The 18,824-nt window shown below is 32.8% G+C and overlaps 1 protein-coding gene across 1 annotated transcript in view; it reads left to right on the plus strand.

Moving 5' to 3' along the window:
• The window catches only part of RALGAPA2 (Ral GTPase activating protein catalytic subunit alpha 2), a 387,908-nt gene that overhangs the window by 346,527 nt on the left and 22,557 nt on the right, over positions 1–18,824 (plus strand). Inside the window, 1 exon segment of the mRNA XM_074287744.1 lies at positions 9,717–9,838. Within this exon segment, the coding sequence (XP_074143845.1) occupies positions 9,717–9,838 (122 nt within the window).

Below are 18,824 nucleotides of genomic sequence, written 5' to 3' on the forward strand. Positions count from 1 at the left end.
TTGCTAATTTTCTTGTCTTTCATGTATTTGTTGATGTGAGACTTAGAGAGCCAGGATCATTGAGATTTTCTCACTTTAAGCATTATGGAAACTGAAGCTAACTTAGCAAAAGGAGGAGAGGTGGAGGTAAAGATGAGAGCAAGAAAGAGTTCTGGTTAAGATTCAGCAATTTGATATGTATGAGAAAATCCTTAAAAAAAAACCAAACATATCTGATTAAGAAGAATATAGTTGTATCTTCCCAAAAAATCTATTTAAAAACTTTTTTCTTCTTGTTCATATAGATGTTGCCTGTTTTTAATATGATCTTGAATCTTTCAACCTCAATAATATATTGCTTTTAACCTAATCTTATCTCTCTTAAATTTATTTATTGTTTTACTTTTCAAGCATTTTTTTTTAATTTGGTGAAATGTTTCTGTTAAAAAATCCAATTCTCTGTTACCAAAATATCATAAAAATATTAGATTCCCAGCTAGAAGGGACCTTAGTGACTGTCTAATACAACCTTTTTGTTTCATACACCAGGAAACTCAGACCTGGAGAAGGTAAATGACTTGTCCCATATGATGTAAGTAAAGACACTAAGTGGCAGTTCCAGGATTGAAACTCAAATCCTTTGCCTTTAAGTCAGCTAAGCCTCATTGCTTATTTGCTTTTAATAATAATCTGGGATATAATATGGTTTACCATATATACCTATTGTATTTGTGTCAAATTGTACATGCAGAATTCAAATGTAAATAAGCAATTACTTGTAAACAAAGAGTTCATAAATATGTATTATTATCTATTATTTCTTCTCTACTTATGGTGATAATCATAATTTAGTAATAATAGGTAACATTTATGTAACATTTTAAGGTTTGTGAAATGTTTTACAAATAATCTCATTTGATCCTCACAACAATCCTGGGAGGTAGATGCTATTGATATCTCCATTTTACAGATGAGAAAACTGAGGTAGATTAAATAACTTGCATCAAGTTACACAACTATCTGAGGCTAGATTCAAAAAAAAAAAAAAAAAGACTAATCACCAAATCTAGCACTCTATTCTTTTTGCTACCTATTAACATTGGAATTTAAAGTTTACAAAGTGCTTTCTTCAGAACAACCCTATGAGTTAGATAGTAGTGGAAATTATTACTTTTATATCATTTTGTGACATTGCCCTATCCCTTCCCTAACCCCTGACATTCATGAATTGTAGAAACCAGAACCCATCTAATCTCTTTGTGTCCTTTAGCCCTTAAAAACAATATTCATCATCTAGCAAGTATTTAGTCATCTGCACTGAAAGATTAAATGACTGACCTCACCATAGACTCTCTTGACCTGCTGCTCAGGGTTCTTAATAATTATCTCCCACTTCACCTGGCCATTTTTTTCCTTTTTTAAAAATTTACATAGTTATTAACTCTGATTCTGTGGATTCTGATTAAATGGAGTTATTTTTTTAATCCATCAAATCTATCCTCTTAGTATCTGTAAGGTATTAAACTTCAAAAGAGAATTACAAGTTTCTCTGAATATGAAAAAAAGCCTTGACATTTTTATTGTATTATGTGGGAAAGGACAAAAGAAGAAATATAGGGGGAGAGAAGAGATCACTGAATTTCTTCTGGTTTCACTTTGCATATCCCCCATTGATTGATCTTTTGTTAGTTATGTTGTAGTTTAGAGAAATTTCAATAAAAAATAACCGTGAATTGAAAATAATGAAATCTTATTCCAAATGCTTAGTCCAAGACATGTCCATATGGCTAATGTGTTGCAGTTTAAATAGATTATTAAATATGTTCACAGAAATGCTACTATTGGCATCTTTTAATGTTTGTTGATTTGGGTAAGGACAATGTACTTCCAAGTATGTCTCTTAAATATCTATATATATATATATACATATATATAGATAGATAGATAGAGAGAGATATAGATATAGATATATATAGTCTCTGCCAACATCTGGGGCAGTTGGGTGGTACAGTAGGCAAGAGGGCTGGGCCTGGAGTCAGGACTCCTCTTCTAGGGTTCAAATCTGCCTTTGATATTTACAAGCTATGTGACTCTGGTGAGTCATTTAGCCTTGTTTGCCTTAGTTTTCTCGCCTGTAAAATGAACTGGAGAAGGAAATGGCAAACAACTCTAATATCTTTGTCAAGAAAACCCCATTGAGGATCAACAAGAGTCAACCACAATTGAAATGACTGAACAATAACAATACCAATATCTAATTGTCTGTTTTATGTCAGCAGTGTGACTCTCTGGCTTAGTTAAGACATGACTCTTGAGACAACACTGAAAAACTTTACAGCAGCAAACAAGTGAATTGTACCAACAGTATCCCCTCAGAAAATAATAAAATTCAGTGGATAGGAAAAGAGCTTGCCGAAAGCATGGTATAGGACATAAGCTAGCCTGTCATGACTATAGATTAGTCTAACAACAAGCAATAAAATTACATATTTGAATAGATTTGTCATTGTTTCTATGGAAAACATCATTGAAGCAACCACATTTGGATTCTGTCCCTTTAGTACTTAATGTGCTTTATAGAGAAGTAGTAGTAGGAATAAGATGAAGTGAGGGAAACATAATAGGTCTCACCAAATATAAGATAATTCTGTATTTGAAAAACATCATAGGGATCAATTTTAAGATACTGCAGAAGATTCCACAAGAAGTAGAAAAACTATGATAGTGTTATTACCTAAAGTTTTTTTTTTTAAGTTAACAAGGAGACACAACTACTAAGCAACATTCTCATTTTCTTATCTCTAAAAAATGTGCAAGAAAATTGTATGTGATCATATCAAAGGTATTCTTTTTAAATTATTTTTTGCTGAGGCAATTGGGGTTAAGTGATTTGCCCAGGGTCACACAGCTAGGGAGTGTTATGTGTCTGAGACCAGATATCAAAGGTATTCTTGATGAAAACAAAATGGAACTATTACACTTTTCACAGTTGGGTTTTCTAAAGCATATCACATCGTTGTAGTCAAATAATTGTCAGGTTTAGAAAATAAAAGTTATGTATAACTTCATATTTGTTTAAATTATCCTAACATATTATACTTAATAATCATTTTTAATGCATCTCCTCTTCTTATCTCCTAAATATGCCCTTTTTCTGATTTTGCTAGTGATAGAAACAAATAGCTAGCATTTATTTAATACTTTAAGGTTTGCTAGGTGCTTTAAAACTATCTATCTTATCCTCACAAAAATCCTGAGAGATAGATGTTATTATCCCCATTTTGCAAATGAAGTAATCAATCTGGAGATTGATAACTTTCCCAGATTTACACAGCTAGTAAATGTTTGATTTGCAAAATGTTTTGGATGTTTGGTTTTGAACTCAGATCTTCCTGTGCTCTTTCTACTGTGCCACCTAGCTGCCTCAACATTTTTGACCTTTATCTCAGCCTCCAAATCCAGTCATCCAATAAATCCTGTTGATTCTACTGCCACATCTCAGATCCAGCCTTTCTGTCCACTCATACTTTTATAACTTTATTTAAGGCCCTCATTATTTCTTACCTGGTAGAATTCTAGTGATAACATCCTGATTAGTTTTCTCTCCCCATTCTTATTTCTCCTTCACAACTATCACAGTAATCTTCCTAATGCACATTCCTGATCATGTCACTTATCTGATTAAAAAAAAAATTAACCCTTAGCTTGGCATTTAAGACCCTCCACACTCTGGTTCCCTGCTATAACCAGAATGTATTAAGTACTCACTGTATGCCAACACATGCTGGGAACACTAATACAAATTAGACATTCTCTGACTTCAAGGAACTTGTATTCTAATAGGTGAAGACAGCACATCTGATGGGATCAAGGGAGGAGGAGCCTGGAAGAGAATAAAGACATGGCTAGTCTGGACATTTTATCTAACATAGAGATTCTGGGAGGAATCAGCTAATCAAAGGAAAGGACTACAGGTGGGGTGGGGGAGGAGATAAAGGATGGAGGTGCTTCTAATGTGAGAAATACCTAATTTAAGTGAGCTCCAAGGTGAAAATTCTACACCATGGTAGAGAAAGTCTAGAGAATGAAGAATGGAATCAGGAGAAGAAGATATAAATGATTAAAGAGTTGAAAAATAAAATCTGTATTTGAGTTATTTATAACCTCCAAGTATATGGAAGGATTATGTTTGTGGGACAGTAATGGCACAGGGGATAGAGTACTGGACTTGGAGTTGTAAAATCCTACCTCAGTCATTCTTAACTGTGTGATCCTGGTCACTTAACCTTCTTTCTGCCTGTTTCCTCATCTGTAAAAGGTTATAAGGATTAAATGGGACAACATGTAAAACATTTTGCAGGCTTTGAATCATTATCAATATTATCATTATGAGCCTGGTGGTATAAAAATCATATGCCCCCTATCCTTTATTGTATTTCTCTCTCAACACCACTTTACAATGATATATCAAACTCAATTAAAAAACAAAAACCACTAGCCTGAGCCTCTAAGCTAAAATTTCAGGAAGGGCTTCTTTTACTATTAGTTAGTTGAATTTCCAGGACACAGTAGCCCACTTTCATGGCTTTTCTTCTCACCTCCAGCAATTTGGGAGCTGATTGAATGGAACTGATATGTCCAAGTGAAATTAATTTTTCAAATAGTTTAGTGTAGATAGCAAAAATTGTACCCCATTACCATAATCAGAGGCAAAGATACTACAACTTTTGTTAGGTCTTGAAACACTCTATCAAAGAAATTTTCAAATATAGCTTCCCTAAAGATTTCCTCCCAGAGAACGATCACAAATCTAGAGAAAACAGAACGTTACATTTTGGCTCTCAATTTGGGGCAAAGACTTTTGCTTATCCTGACTCTAGCTGATTCTGATCCCTTCAGAGGGAGCTAGCCCGGACTTGACCCTTTAAGATCTCTTTGGAATATAATTCCAGTAGCAACACTGCTGGGTCAAAGGGTATGCACAGTTTGATAACTTTTTGAGCACAGTTCCAAATTGCTCTCCAAAATAATGGCTGAATCCGTTCACAGTTCCACCAATAATGTATCAGTCTCCCAGTTTTCCCATATCCCCTCCAACATTCATCATTAACTTTTCCTGTCATCTTAGTCAATCTGAGAGGTGTGTAGTGGTATCTTAGAGTTGTCCTAATTTGCATTTCTTTGATCAATAGTGATTTGGAGCATCTTTTCATGTGGCTACAAATAGTTTCAATTTCTTCATCTGAAAATTGTCTTCATATTCTTTGACCATTTATCAATTGGAGAATGACTTGAACTATTCTAAATTTGAGTCAGTTCTCTAAATATTTTAGAAATGTCGCCTTTATCAGATCCTTTGGATGTAAAAATGTTTTCCCATTTTATTGCTTGGGACAATTTGTTTCAAAGATAACTAAGATGAAAAGTAGATCTAAGGCCATTTTTTTTCTTTCTGGAAAACTAATGTAACATGCTTACTTATGATACTAAAACTATCTGGTTAGTTTAAAAAACATTTCAATTTTTTCTGTCATGTTTCTTTCCTTATCTGCACCCCTCATATTCCTCCCAAAAATAATGTTTAGAATCACAGTATTAGTTTTTAAATAAAACCAAACTTCTTTGTGCATGACTTTTAAGACTTTTAAATATTAGAATGATATTTAAGTTTTGATGCATTTGATATACTTCTAAATTTAACTTTATCCCAATTTACATTTTAGCCACCAACTATATAACTAAGTCTTAGTTTTTAATTTTGTTCATTCTAGAGGTGATTCAAAATTCATAGTTACTTCTATTATTTTAATTGGTATTCAGACTTCTCTGTTGTTTATGATAAGCAAATTCTATAAAGCTCTAAATCTAAAAATATATTGAATATAATAATTGGATCTGAAATAGAAAATATTGGAGTTTAGCAACTGATTTGAAAAGCCATACACTTTATGTTGAGTTTCTCAGAAACAATTTCTTCTAGGAGTTGCTTAGCCAGAAAATGGTGTGACTTTCCCTTGTGTGGTTTCTAGTCATAAATCATTTTGTTTAAATAAACAAATAGATAGAAAATATTTTAAATAAAATAGAGAAAAAAAGCATTAAAATTTTAATTATTATAAGCCATTGAAAGGAATAGAAAATATAAAATCCTAAAGTGAGGATGATAATGATAGCTGATGTTTTATAAGGTTTTAAATAAAGTGCCTTGTTCATAATAACATAGTGAGGCAGGTAGTGTAGAAAGTATCTTCATTATATAGATAAGGAAGCAGAGTGAGACAAGTTAAGTATCTTGTGATGAGACAGACATTTAGTGGGAGATGAAACTCAAACCCAAGTCTTCTGAGAGCAAAATCAATGTTCTTTCTATTCAGTGACTGAATTTCCTCCGAATGCATTACATCAGTGTGGAAGGGAAAATGTTTTTTATAAATATGTCAGTTTTTCATGTGAAAGCAATTCTAGATAGGATTATATTTCTATATTGCTAGTGGGGTTTTTTTTTTTCATTTGCAAAATAGTCACAAAGAAGAACAATACATAAACAAGCCAATTTGTTTCTAAAATAGGTTATTGAATTTGTAACTGGTTACATTTATAGCTTCCTTCTTTTAGTTTACTGACTCAGCTTTCACCTTGACAGGAGCTATTGCCCTAATATACATTTTGTCATATCTTATTGTTTAAGCAGAGAACTTAAATGTATCTTAGTACCCAACTTAGAAGTGCCTTCTATTTAAACAAAACTCTTCCTGCCTAAGCATTATATGGAATGAGACTCCTAAAATGCCCTTTGATGTAATTCTATTAACAATCCAAATAACATGAGATCTTCATTTTAGGGCTACAAAATGAAATGCCTTTTAAAAAATTATCTAGATTTTACTATGTCTAAACATTTCAGAAGTGTATTTTCTCTTTGCAATTTTATCAGGGATGAGGCCCAATGAAAATGATTTTGACCATCTCCTAGCACTACCTCATTCTTTAATGGATATTTATCAAAATCATATCACATATTTAATGACTGCTGTTCACATTCTTCAAAACCTAGAAGTTAGGGAGGAAAGGTGTGATTAAAGTTATATTTATATATGACTTTAGTTTTATAGAAATATAGATATAGGTATAGTCCCATTCTACCAGTTTTGAATTTGGCCAAGAGTAGGACTTACATTTTTACAGTACTCTAAGCTTGGCAAAGTGCTTTCCTCACAATAACACTATGAGGGGAGTAGACATTCTTTCACCATCCTTTGTATTCTTCACAGTACTATAGTGTCTCCCATTCAATAAATATTTGTTGAATAGTTAACATTGAAAACTTTGATTTTTGCATTTTGAATAACCTTTAATTTTTTAGAGACCTAAATTTAGCCAGCTATATGAATACAGGACTCATGAACATATTGTCCGGCTTGACAAACTATTGTCTGGTTTGCCTTTGTTCTATACTTGTAGCTTACCCTCATAAATAAATTTGGACATAGTTGTTCATTATGATTTTGATTAACATAGCATGCTAGTCTTCTTAATATCATCTATCCAGTGTTTAGCAAAATGCATATGAATTTATGTTTTGTTAGAAGTTGTCCAGTGTATTGTATGCTTATGTGTTAGATGCAGTAGGGGCTTTCATTAAACAGCAGGATATTATTAGGCATAGCATGACAAGTCTTTATAGTTATCTGCCTTGTTTAAAGTGGACCCACAAGCAGCCTGCAGACTAAAAGGGGGAGCAATGAATTGAGAGTTGATGGCAGGCCCATAGAGGTCCTAAGGCTCAGGTGGTTGTCAGACATAAGTTTAGCTGAGCTCTTTCAGTAATTTGTCACGCCTTGGTCTGCTCCTGCTGCGCCAGCACGTGCCAGCTTAGTGTCAGAGTGCCTGTTCGCCAGACGGCCACTCAGGCCTAACATCCTGCTGTTAACAGGACCAGCGGCTTGCTGTGGCAGTATGGAATACAGAGCCTTGGCAACAGCCAAGTACTGTGCAGAATAAGCATGTTCATAATGAGATGTGAATGGCATCAGTCAGTCCCTTTAGAATAGGGCCTAAGCGTGTGCCTCCTCTCTTAGGAAGTTTGGCAGCCTATTCATTAACAAGAGTCATCAGGAGTTCAGCCTACCAGAGTGAAACAAGCCCACTTTCCAAATACTTGGACTGTCAGGACTCTGGTGGGTTATAGTTTTGACAAGCCTATAATGCATCATGAGTTAGTAGTTTGCAGTCCTCAGAAATAATTTTCTTTCCTAAAGTTTCACAAATTTAGCTTATAGATACATTTTAGTATACTCATATCTCTGGGTAGTACGAAAATCCTTTTTCAAATAGTTGAATAAAAGTAGACATCTTTGTTTAAAAATATCTATCTATCTATCTATCTATCTATCTATCTATCTATCTATCTATCTATCTATCTATCTATCTGATAGACAGATTCTTTCCAAAAAGAAACTTTTTAAATATCCACTCCTGTTTTAAATGTGAGATACCCTATTTAGGTCATATTTTCTATTAACTTTAGAAATAATTTTTTTAAAGTAGATACTTCAAAATTATGTCATTAATTCTATTTTTCTCCTCCTAACATGCAAATTATAATTTGGTGGTTATCATGCCTTTTTTGTTCTTCCTATAATGTTAAAATATTTTTCAAGATAACTAAAGCTTAATAAAGGAGTTTTGTGGGTAGTTTGGGTTTGGAGAAGAGGAGTTATTTCAGCCATTGCTTTCTTACTGCTAATGAGGAAAGAGGAATGAGATGTCATACTGACTTCAAGTGTTAATTCATAAAGTCGTATGTGAGGTTCTTCCATCCATTGTAGAATTGTTTCAGACGTTATCCTGTTATTGGAAGTGCATGATTCACTTTCTGAGAAAACAGAAGCTGCACACAAAAGGAAAAGATTTGCTTTCTACCCTGTGAAAAGCTGCCACAAGCAGGGGTCCTATTAAGACAGCTGGAAAGTTGCTTCAGCTTGTTACGCTTGTAAGTTTTATTGGTGACTGGTTTTTGATTACACATTTGAATGCTGTGTGTTCCCAGTTGCGGTTTTAATTAAAAGGCAATAGCCTTTTTTTTTTTTTTTTTTTTTTTTAATTGTTTTGTAGTTTGCATTTCCTAGGTTGAACTACATATAAGATTTTATTTTCTAGTGCTCATCATTTATGTTAACTATCATTCCTACAGCTATGTGTGTGTGTATGTGTGTATAAAACTTGCCTTAATCTAGAACTTTCTCTACAATGTGTATTTTCTTAATTATAAGGAAAATGCATTATCCCCAGTGCTTGAAATACATGAAATAGCCTGACTATTGTCAGGAAGTTCTGTCCTTTGAAGGAAATACAAATTATGCTGCATATAAACACCATAACAATACTACTAAATGTATAATATTTTGCTTATTTAAAAATGCATTATTTGCAGAGCTCCTTTTTTTCATCTATACGAATTTTAACAAGTGTTTTTGTTTTATTAATGAGGCTGGTGATGAAATAGCCATAAAAATTCACTAGAAACTTAGCAGACCACAAAATCAAAATGTTAAACCAAAAAATCACAATATTTAGCTTTTTCCTAGCAGTCCCTCAGCTCTACAGAATTTGGGAGATATGTTCTGCAATTGTATTTCACAGGTGATTTAAATAATGAACTGTTAGCATTCTTATGCTTTTGGTACTAAGTGGTATATTTGTTCTACATGCTCTTGTTCCTTAACTGATTATTGTAGTTATGAAGAACGAGCTCTGTATCTTGAAGCAATAATCCAGAATCACAGAGAAGTAATGACATTTGAGGATTTCGCAGCTCAAGTCTTTTCTCCCTCTCCTAGTTACTCCCTCAGTGGAACGGGTGAGTGTCTACATTATTCTTCTCTTTAACACTAAGAAGCATTTGAACAGCAGATGTACACCTGTTTTTTACAGATAAATGCTTGCAAATTTAAGAAGGGCATTGTCTCTCTGAATAAACTAATGAATATCAAAAGGAATGATGACATTCATTTTAATTTGTTTTGCATCAGAGCTGTTCACTCAGTTCCTTTCTTCAGCTATCCTGTTAACCTCCAAATCTAGCAAGGTTAATGAACTTTTTCTCAGTAATGTGCTCCAGTTCATTCAGGAGTGTGGGTTTCTTGCTGAGCTGGGAATATGTTGTTCAAAAGCTATGCCTGAATCAGTGCTTACTTATCGAAAAATAGTTCCTCACAGTAGAAGCCGTTGCTACTAATGCTAAATGGGGATTATGCTGCTGAGATACTAGGGTCAGGGATTAATGCAGAAGAAATATAAGGATAGTGTTCTTTTGACCAATCATAACAGCATGCAATGTGCTAACATTTTCTCTGGAGTGGTTTCTATGCATATGACCAAATTACAGGCTCTAGTAGCACCTGGTATGGAACCTTGTTTGGAAATTGCCTTAGAACCATTTCATCTATCAAGTTGGTTGATATTTGGAGAAATTTCTGTACTCCTTCCTTGTTTTACGTGATAAGATTTTTTTTTTTTTTTTTGAGATTTCCAAAGTTTAAAAAAATTGTACTATTTATTATTGGGGTTATTACTAAAAACTTTTGTTTTAAAGGACTGTATTTAATTGGGTCAGTAATTTCTGCACATCAGTACAGGGGGAAAAAAATCACTCATCACAGAGATGTAGTATGTATTGAAATTCTCAGTAAGGAGCCCCCTTTAATTTGGACTGCCTTCCACACAACTGTTAGAGTGCCTAATAGATTTCTAACATGTATAAATTGTTTCAAAACACTGGCTTTATTTCTCTTACTCTGACTTGTTAACAAATATCTTACATCCACAGTGAAGAAAGAAATTAAATTCAGTGAAATAAATCACTTACAAATAAAATCAGCCATGCATCATTGTTTAACATTACTGGCTTCAATCCTTGTGCTTTCAGAGCTTTGTTAGGAGATAAGAGGTATATGCATGTGCTCGTATTGGTAGCCAGTAGCAGCAGGCAGAAGGCTTTGGAGATAAGCAAGCTGGCAAAAGTAAAGGGGAACCAGTGCTATTTACATAATCGTGCCTCTGCTTCCTGGAGAGGCGTCAAGAAACACAGGGATGGCCTCTATTGATCTTTGTTGAACTGGAATACTAAACAACATTAGAAAAGCTTATAACTTAAAGCTTTGATTAATGTTTCCTACATTAAAAAAGTAGAACAGCTGTGAATTGAATTCTTTTATACATTCTGCCAACAGGCAAAGATGGGGGAAAAAATCAGTTTCAAGGGAAATGAAGGTTTCATACTATTTAGCTAGACACTTAATGTCATTTATATATTTAGTTGAAAAAAATTAAAGGTATGCAGCAAAACCAACAAATATTATTGAAGTTCTATTTTACATCCTTTTCATTTTCTCTTTGGTCGTTGGCACTTTATTCTTCAGCAAAGTTCTGTAGAGTAATTTTGTGTTTTCCTTCATTCTAGTTAAATTATAAATTGCAGCCTAAACTATTTACCATATAATTTAAAAGTGTGAATTTGGAAATGTGACCAAAAACTAAACATTTATATCCCTAAAGTTACTGTTGCTTCTTTTTAAGATACTTAATTGAAATCTTTACATGTTTGAAGAAGAATAGACATTTTTACATGTAATTTTAGTATATTTCACTTGATTTAATCCTTTCAAAACTTGTTATATATTTTTAAAGCTACATAAGGGGTTAGAAGACAAATACAGGAAGCTACCAACAAAAATAATAAATTATTTGAATTTTACATTAATATCACTATAGAGGTTTCAAAGTAATATTTTCAACTAGCTTCTAGTTTATGGAAATTACTTGATGAGATGAAGATCCCATTAGAACTTAGTGTTTTCATAGAAAGCATTATAAATAGAAATATGAAGATAAATTCATGAAAGAAAAATAAAATTCTCTTCTTGCCTCCTTTTAAAAAAATGACACTATTCAAATTGCATTTCCTAATTTGTTTGTTTTTTGAGGATTCTATGTTTCATAATAAATTAAATTCCATATCAACTTTATTATAGATCCAGTTTCTATCCACTGTACTAATGTTCTTACTCTTGTCATTGTTTAAAAATGAATGTGATATCTATTTTTACATTCCCTATTCTGAAGTATATAATTTCAAAACATTACAATATAATTGTAATTATACACTTATTATAGCATTTTTATAGCATACCATAGATGCAGATTCTTAAATCCATATTCTAAAATCACCCGCATGCCATGTATATTTGGCTTTTATTCCCTTCATGTTCACTTTTTAAATTGCTTGCAGTATGGCTAAAAATAAAGTTTGCCAATGAAAAGAATTTCCTCCTATTAGTAATATTTTCCTTATATTAGAATAAATTAAATAACTCAAATGAATTGACCATTATAATAATAAGAAGTCTATTTGGTTGTCTTTCAAGTAGCAAGCCAACTAAAAAAATTTACCCTTAAGAGTTTAAGCTTACACAGTAAACTTTGAATTTCTTTATTCCCATCTCTTGCTACCAAGACACATGCATGCTCGCATGCACACACACACACACACACACACACACACACACACACACACACACACACACAGAGATACATATATTTTATGAATAGTTCTAGAAATGGGTAGATCTTCTGCAGTTTTCTTTGCTTAAAATAACAAGAAATTTTATCATGAATGTAAAATTATATTTGGTTCTAGACATTGTCATTATAATCTACCCTATATACTTGCAAGCAAATATTCACCTAATCACTTTTGCCCCATTTCTTGAGAGGATATTTTCCTATTCTTTAATTACCAGAGTTAACACTTGCAAAAATGGATGTTGTCTATACCTATAGCTGACTCTCCTCATAAGATGTATCTACCTTCAAGCTCCTCATACATTCCATCACTCATCTAACCATGGCAAAACTTTTGTTGAAGAGCCAAATGACAATAAAAAAGTCTTTCTCATAAAATGAGAATACTATGGCTCACTTCATTGTTCAGCATTTTATCCTCTACTTTTTTAAAAGCAGATTAGGAAGTCAAGAAGAAAAGGAAAATTCTTCCTTAATCTATTCTCCATCTAATATATTTTATATTTGTTGAACAGAATTTTTAGTATTTTATACCCATTACCAGAAAGCAGAATGAGTCCGTGTCCTTCCAAGTCTAGATGTATTAAAGAGTTGTTTATTATTTGTGTGTACATTTTATAATACAAATATGATTTTTTTTTTTTAGTAAAATAAGTTTCCTTTTATTTTTTATCTTATACATTATGGCCTTTACTTCAAAAGGCATCATTTTCAGTGAATGAAGTGTCCATGTTTTCTTCCCTTTAGAGTGACTTTTTAGAAAAGATTAACTTAAAGCAAATTATAACTTTGACTTTCCACACATTGTGTTAAAAAATATGAGTGAGCAGATAGTATTTTAAAGGGTTAATTGGAATGGGCACACTTGACTGCTGAAGGGACTGATCTAATCACTGCCATATCCAAGTGCATCTGTTCACCATGAGGTCATTCTTCTGCATGCTAATGATTTGGAAAATAAAGCGTAATGCTTGACATTATCAAAAAGAATATAAATAGTGTAAATCTTTACTTTAGGAAAACTACTGGATTTTTTTTTTAGGGGGGTTAGGAAAACAAAAGACAAAAATAGACACTCAATTTAAGATTTGGGAAGGAATACTCTAAATGTTGTTTGAATTAAAAGTAAATTCTTAAGAGAAATCCATTTGTATCTGTTGGCAAATGAATTTTAAAGGATTATTAAAATAGTATCCAATAGTATGTTGGTTATAGAATTAAAGGCATATCTAATTTCCAATTTTAGAACTTTGCAAGGACATTAACTAGAAGTTTATAGAAATAAAATTTTTTCCAACAAAAATTTCTAGGGGTGATTGAAATGAACACTTTCTTTTAACTTCTTTCTGGACTTCACTTTACTGAAGACATCAATAACAAAAACAATAAATTTTTTAAATATCATTTCTACTATAAGGTTTCTGAAAAAAGCCAGCAGAGGGAGCACAAATCTGTTTATTTGTTGACCTTAAATAAACATGTCATCCAGTTTAAAAAGAATGAGATAAGAACCTTTTTTTTTTTTTTTTTTTTGGTGACAGACATTGATAAACTTAAAGGAATAAGAAAGCATTTGTCATCACTCCTAGTTCGATTATACAAGTTTTGTTGTAGGTAATATTTTAAATTAAAAGTAAATCTTAATTACTCTAATGGTGATGTTTTTGTTAAAATTTGGAAGAATATATAATAAGATAGTGGTAATAAGATTAGACTTTTCTTCTTGGCTTTTAAAATATGAATAGTTGCCATTTTGATGGTTTCTAATCACCTCTCAGAGATACTCTTGGAATTCAAAGGTAAAAATTGTTCTTAGAGCACAAAAGCATTCATTCATATCTATCACTAGACAGATTTACCAATGAAGGAAAAATGAAATATGTTACATATTTATTCAGTTATATAAATTTTCCACATATTGGAACTCATTGACTTAATCACATGGATCTTCTTAGAAACCTACACAGTGAAAAGGCTTTAATTTCCTATGAAACTTCAGTAATATTCTGCATACAAATTTCTGTCTTGTCTGATTGTATTAGTTGCTTTTAACTAGGTTGTAAGCTAGTTTATTTCTAGGGGAATACAATATTCCCCCAAAACATCTCTTAGATTGAAAGGGTTATTGTTACATACCTATTCCATCATTCTTCTACTTGTTAATACTTCCAATTAAAATTTTAATTGATCTAAGTTTTTGTGAATTCCGTAGGATGTGAACATGTATTTTTCATTCTAATGAAACTTCTAATTTTTCCCAGATGATCAAAACGAATTGAGTAGAATTTTAGAGTTGACAGGTATTAGATATCTAGAGCACCTCTCTTATTTTAGAAGTGAGTAAAAACTAAGACGCAGAGGACTAAAATTTCTTGCCTTTGAACTAACACCTAATTTAAAGCAGAACAAAAATGAAAAGCAGCTCTACAGGCTATGCCATAATGCCCCGATACAGTAAAAAGCTAAATCAGATTCACAAGATTTTAGGATGTAAAGAAATCTTGACATCTAGCCTAAATCATATCCTAGCAGAATCCCAGCTACACTGAATATGGCGAGTGGTCATCCAGCCTTTACTTAAATATTTCTAGTGAGAGGGAATCCACTATCATATGAGGCAGCCCATTTCATTTTTTTAAACAACTCTGAATCTTAGAAAGTTTTCCTTTCCATTCTTTGCTCATGATTCTGCCATCTGGGACAAGACAGAACAAATCTTTTTTGGATATGTTACCCTTTAAAGTACTTGAAAACAATGATCATACCCATCCTAATATCACTAACTCCCATCAGTTTTCTATCTTTACCAGTTCCTTCACTCAAATGGCATGGACTTGAGACCATTCACCATACCAGTTGTCCTCCTTATTTATCAGTGTCTTTACTAAAATGTGATACCCAAAGTAAAAACAATATTCTGATTCAGTCCAACAAGATAAGGTACAACAGGACTGTTGATATTTACATACCTAGAAGTTACATCTCTGTTAAATGAAGCCTAAGTTTCATTAGCTTTTTTGGCTATGATGATTATATTGTTGATTCATAAGGAGCCTGTGGTTTCCTAAAACCTCTATATTTTTAGATGAACTGCTGTCGAGCCATATCTCCTCTCTCTTATACTTGGAAAGCTGATTTCTTTAACCCAAGTATAAGATTTTGCATTTATCCCCTGAATTTCATCTTAAAGATTCAACCCAATTTTCTAGTCTATCAAGATATTTTGGGATCCATTCATAAGAAACACAAAAAAATTGTAGCTTCACAAGTGAGATTAAAACTCTCAGATTCAGCATGGCATCTTAGATGAAATGTTGGTCTTCACAAGAGGAAGACTTGGTATCAAGTTATAATTGATGCTTACTAGCTGGATGATCATAGACAAGTCAGCTAGCCTCTGAGCTAAATCCTCAATGTTCAATTGAACTGGATGGCCTCTCAGAACTATTCCATGACCTCCAAGTCTATGAGGCTAGGAGGAATATTCATCCCCATATTTCTCCAGTTTCCTCATATATCAAATCTTTAAGTATAAACTATATTGAACAAATTTAAGTTTTTCCATGTTCTGCTTGACTATGAGTTCTTTGGTTTATACTAGTTAAATATTGATTTTTTTTAAATGACCCAAATAATGTTATAAAGATAAAAGACAGATATGAACTAAAGAAACACTTGTACTTTAGAAAATCTTTGAGATTTGATTTACCTTTCACAGGCTTTTTCCTATATTTTCCTGTCATTTCATTAAATTATGAGGCCCATCTGGTTTTTTTTTTTTTCTAATTCCTTACTTTTTCCTCTCTTATCCATCCTACACATTGTTTCCAGATTAATATTTCTAAATATATCTATCGTTGTGTCATTGCCCTACTTAAAACTTTCTAGTGTTTCAGAGTAAAGGCAAGCTCCTCATTCTTGCTCTCAAAAGTTCTCCTTAAACTGTATCCACCAAACTAGCCCTTTCCCATTCCCAAGAACAAAATTTCTGTTTCAGTCAAGATCTGTCTTCTTTCTAATCTAAATATGATTTGTTCCTTTCCATCTTTATTCATTCTCTCTGGAATGTTTCCTCCCCCCTTTACTTTTTCACTGTTTAACCAGATTCTACCAGGTCTCTTCCAAGCTTGGCCTCTTTAGTCAATATTTGATCTCTTCTTTCTCTCAATTCCTGTCATATTGAATTCAACCAATAAATCTATCATAAAACATTTTTAAATATCTACTCCGAAGAACAAATGATAGGGCAGTTCTCGTCTCAGTAGTTTGTAGCCAGTTTGACAGATAAAACAAAACTGTAAGTAATGATGAGCAGCTAGGAGGCATAGTAGGTAGCGTGCCAGGCCTGAAGTCAGGAAGACTCATATTCCCAAGTTCAAATCCAAATAGGGTCACAGAGAGTCAGCACAGCAATAACAACAAAAATGCTATATGACATTATATGATCATTAAATTAGATAAATGCAAAAATAAATTCTAAAAGAGCACTATGTGACTTAATGAGGTGAGGGGTTGGGAAGGCAGTTGGGGAAGAAAAGTCCAGGAATTTTTCTGAATAGGACTAGATGAAGATCAGAGTGGGAATTCATTAGGCAAAGGGAAGAAGAAGAAGAAGATCTCAAGGAATAAGAAATAATATAGAGTATAAAGAGAAAATAACATGGCACAAAGCTAGGAAGAAGTGGGGGGGGGGTTCAAGACATAGGAAAAGGAAGAGAAAACTATTCCAGGCATAGGTGCAATTTGCACAAGGGAACAGAGGTAGCAGACAGAAGAATTGTAGTCTGGTGTATAAAGTGTAAAAGAATAAATAACATGATACAAAACATGGCACAAATTGAGTACAGTGATAGTAAGAGATAGGGGACCAGATCTAGGTAAATAGATGAAAACTTTGGCAGTGGGGCAAAAGATAATCTATCAAGAGGCTATTATACTTCAAGTAGGATGATCATCAGTAGCAGAACAGAGCTTGAGGTGGCAGTAAAAGTATAGGAGACTAGAAGTTGGGAGGTAAAATTGAAAGGATATATGGTAAACTTGATTTAAGAAAGGAGAAGGCGAGAAGTGGAGGAGGAGGTATAAGAGGTGAGGGAGTAGGAAAAGTCAAAAATAATACCAAGATTTCCCATAGAAGAGAACTATAAAGCCCAAAATAACATTTTGGGAGTAAAAAAATAATAAAATACCATTTAGAATATGTTACATTTGAGGTGCTGGTAAGTTTACATTGGGAATACTACAAGCACCTATCTCAAAGGGTTTTTGTGTGAATCAAATAAGGTAATACTTGTAAAATTGAGGCTTCTATGAGTCTTGCACATTGTAGGCATTTAATGTTTGTTCCCTTCCCTTCCTCCCACTTCCAGATGTCTACATTTCTGAGTAACAAGAATTCCAAAGTCATCTGTCTGGCTTTCAAGACCTTCCACCCAGGTTCAGCAACCTCACTTCCTCAACACACTTCCTTTAGGCCCTACCATTATTGCAATTACTTATTTATTTTTCCCTCTAGTTTTTTATGCTTTGTATTAATTTGCACTGTTATAACTTTGAAATTTTTTAGTCGTGTATATTGTATATACCCAGTAAATTATAAATTCAAAAGATCTGTGTTTTTATTTCCTTCTTAGAATACATAGCAACAAAAGTAGAGTAGAAGCATGATGAGAACAATTCTATCATATCTGAATAGTAAAGGCTCAAAATTTTAAAAAGGAAAATAAAGGTTTTATATGATAATAGTTTTCCTCTGTATGTTCTTAAAAATCAACATGATGAAAAATTATTTTAGAAGAATTATTCCAATTGTTACATGTACCTGAAAGTGTTAAGCTTAATATTTAATAACAGTAATCTTCTTAGCAGTTGTCTTATTGATTAATGTATTGGCAAGGAAATAAGATTGGGAGAACCTAAAGCTTTATTCATGGGTAAAAGGATGAGGTTAAGACTGTAAAAATGGGAATTTCAAAGGAGAAATTGTTTCACCAAGTCTTTGGATACTTAGTTTATGGTATTATTGATACCATATATAAGCAATATGGACTAACAATGGACCATTTCATAGAATCCTGGATTCTTAGCTCTGTCAGGAATCATTAGTCTAATACTTCTGTATTACATATAAGGAGACTGAGATAGAATGAAGTCTCATGGGACATTTTACTTAGCCTTCTGAAAGAATTATGAGAGTTTTTTAAATCTTAATTGTTGTTTTTAGTTAGGAAATATAATTTTTAGTTAGTTGTCTTATTTTATAT

This window comes from Sminthopsis crassicaudata, chromosome 2 (genome assembly GCF_048593235.1).
Source record: "Sminthopsis crassicaudata isolate SCR6 chromosome 2, ASM4859323v1, whole genome shotgun sequence".
Lineage (NCBI taxonomy): Eukaryota > Metazoa > Chordata > Mammalia > Dasyuromorphia > Dasyuridae > Sminthopsis > Sminthopsis crassicaudata.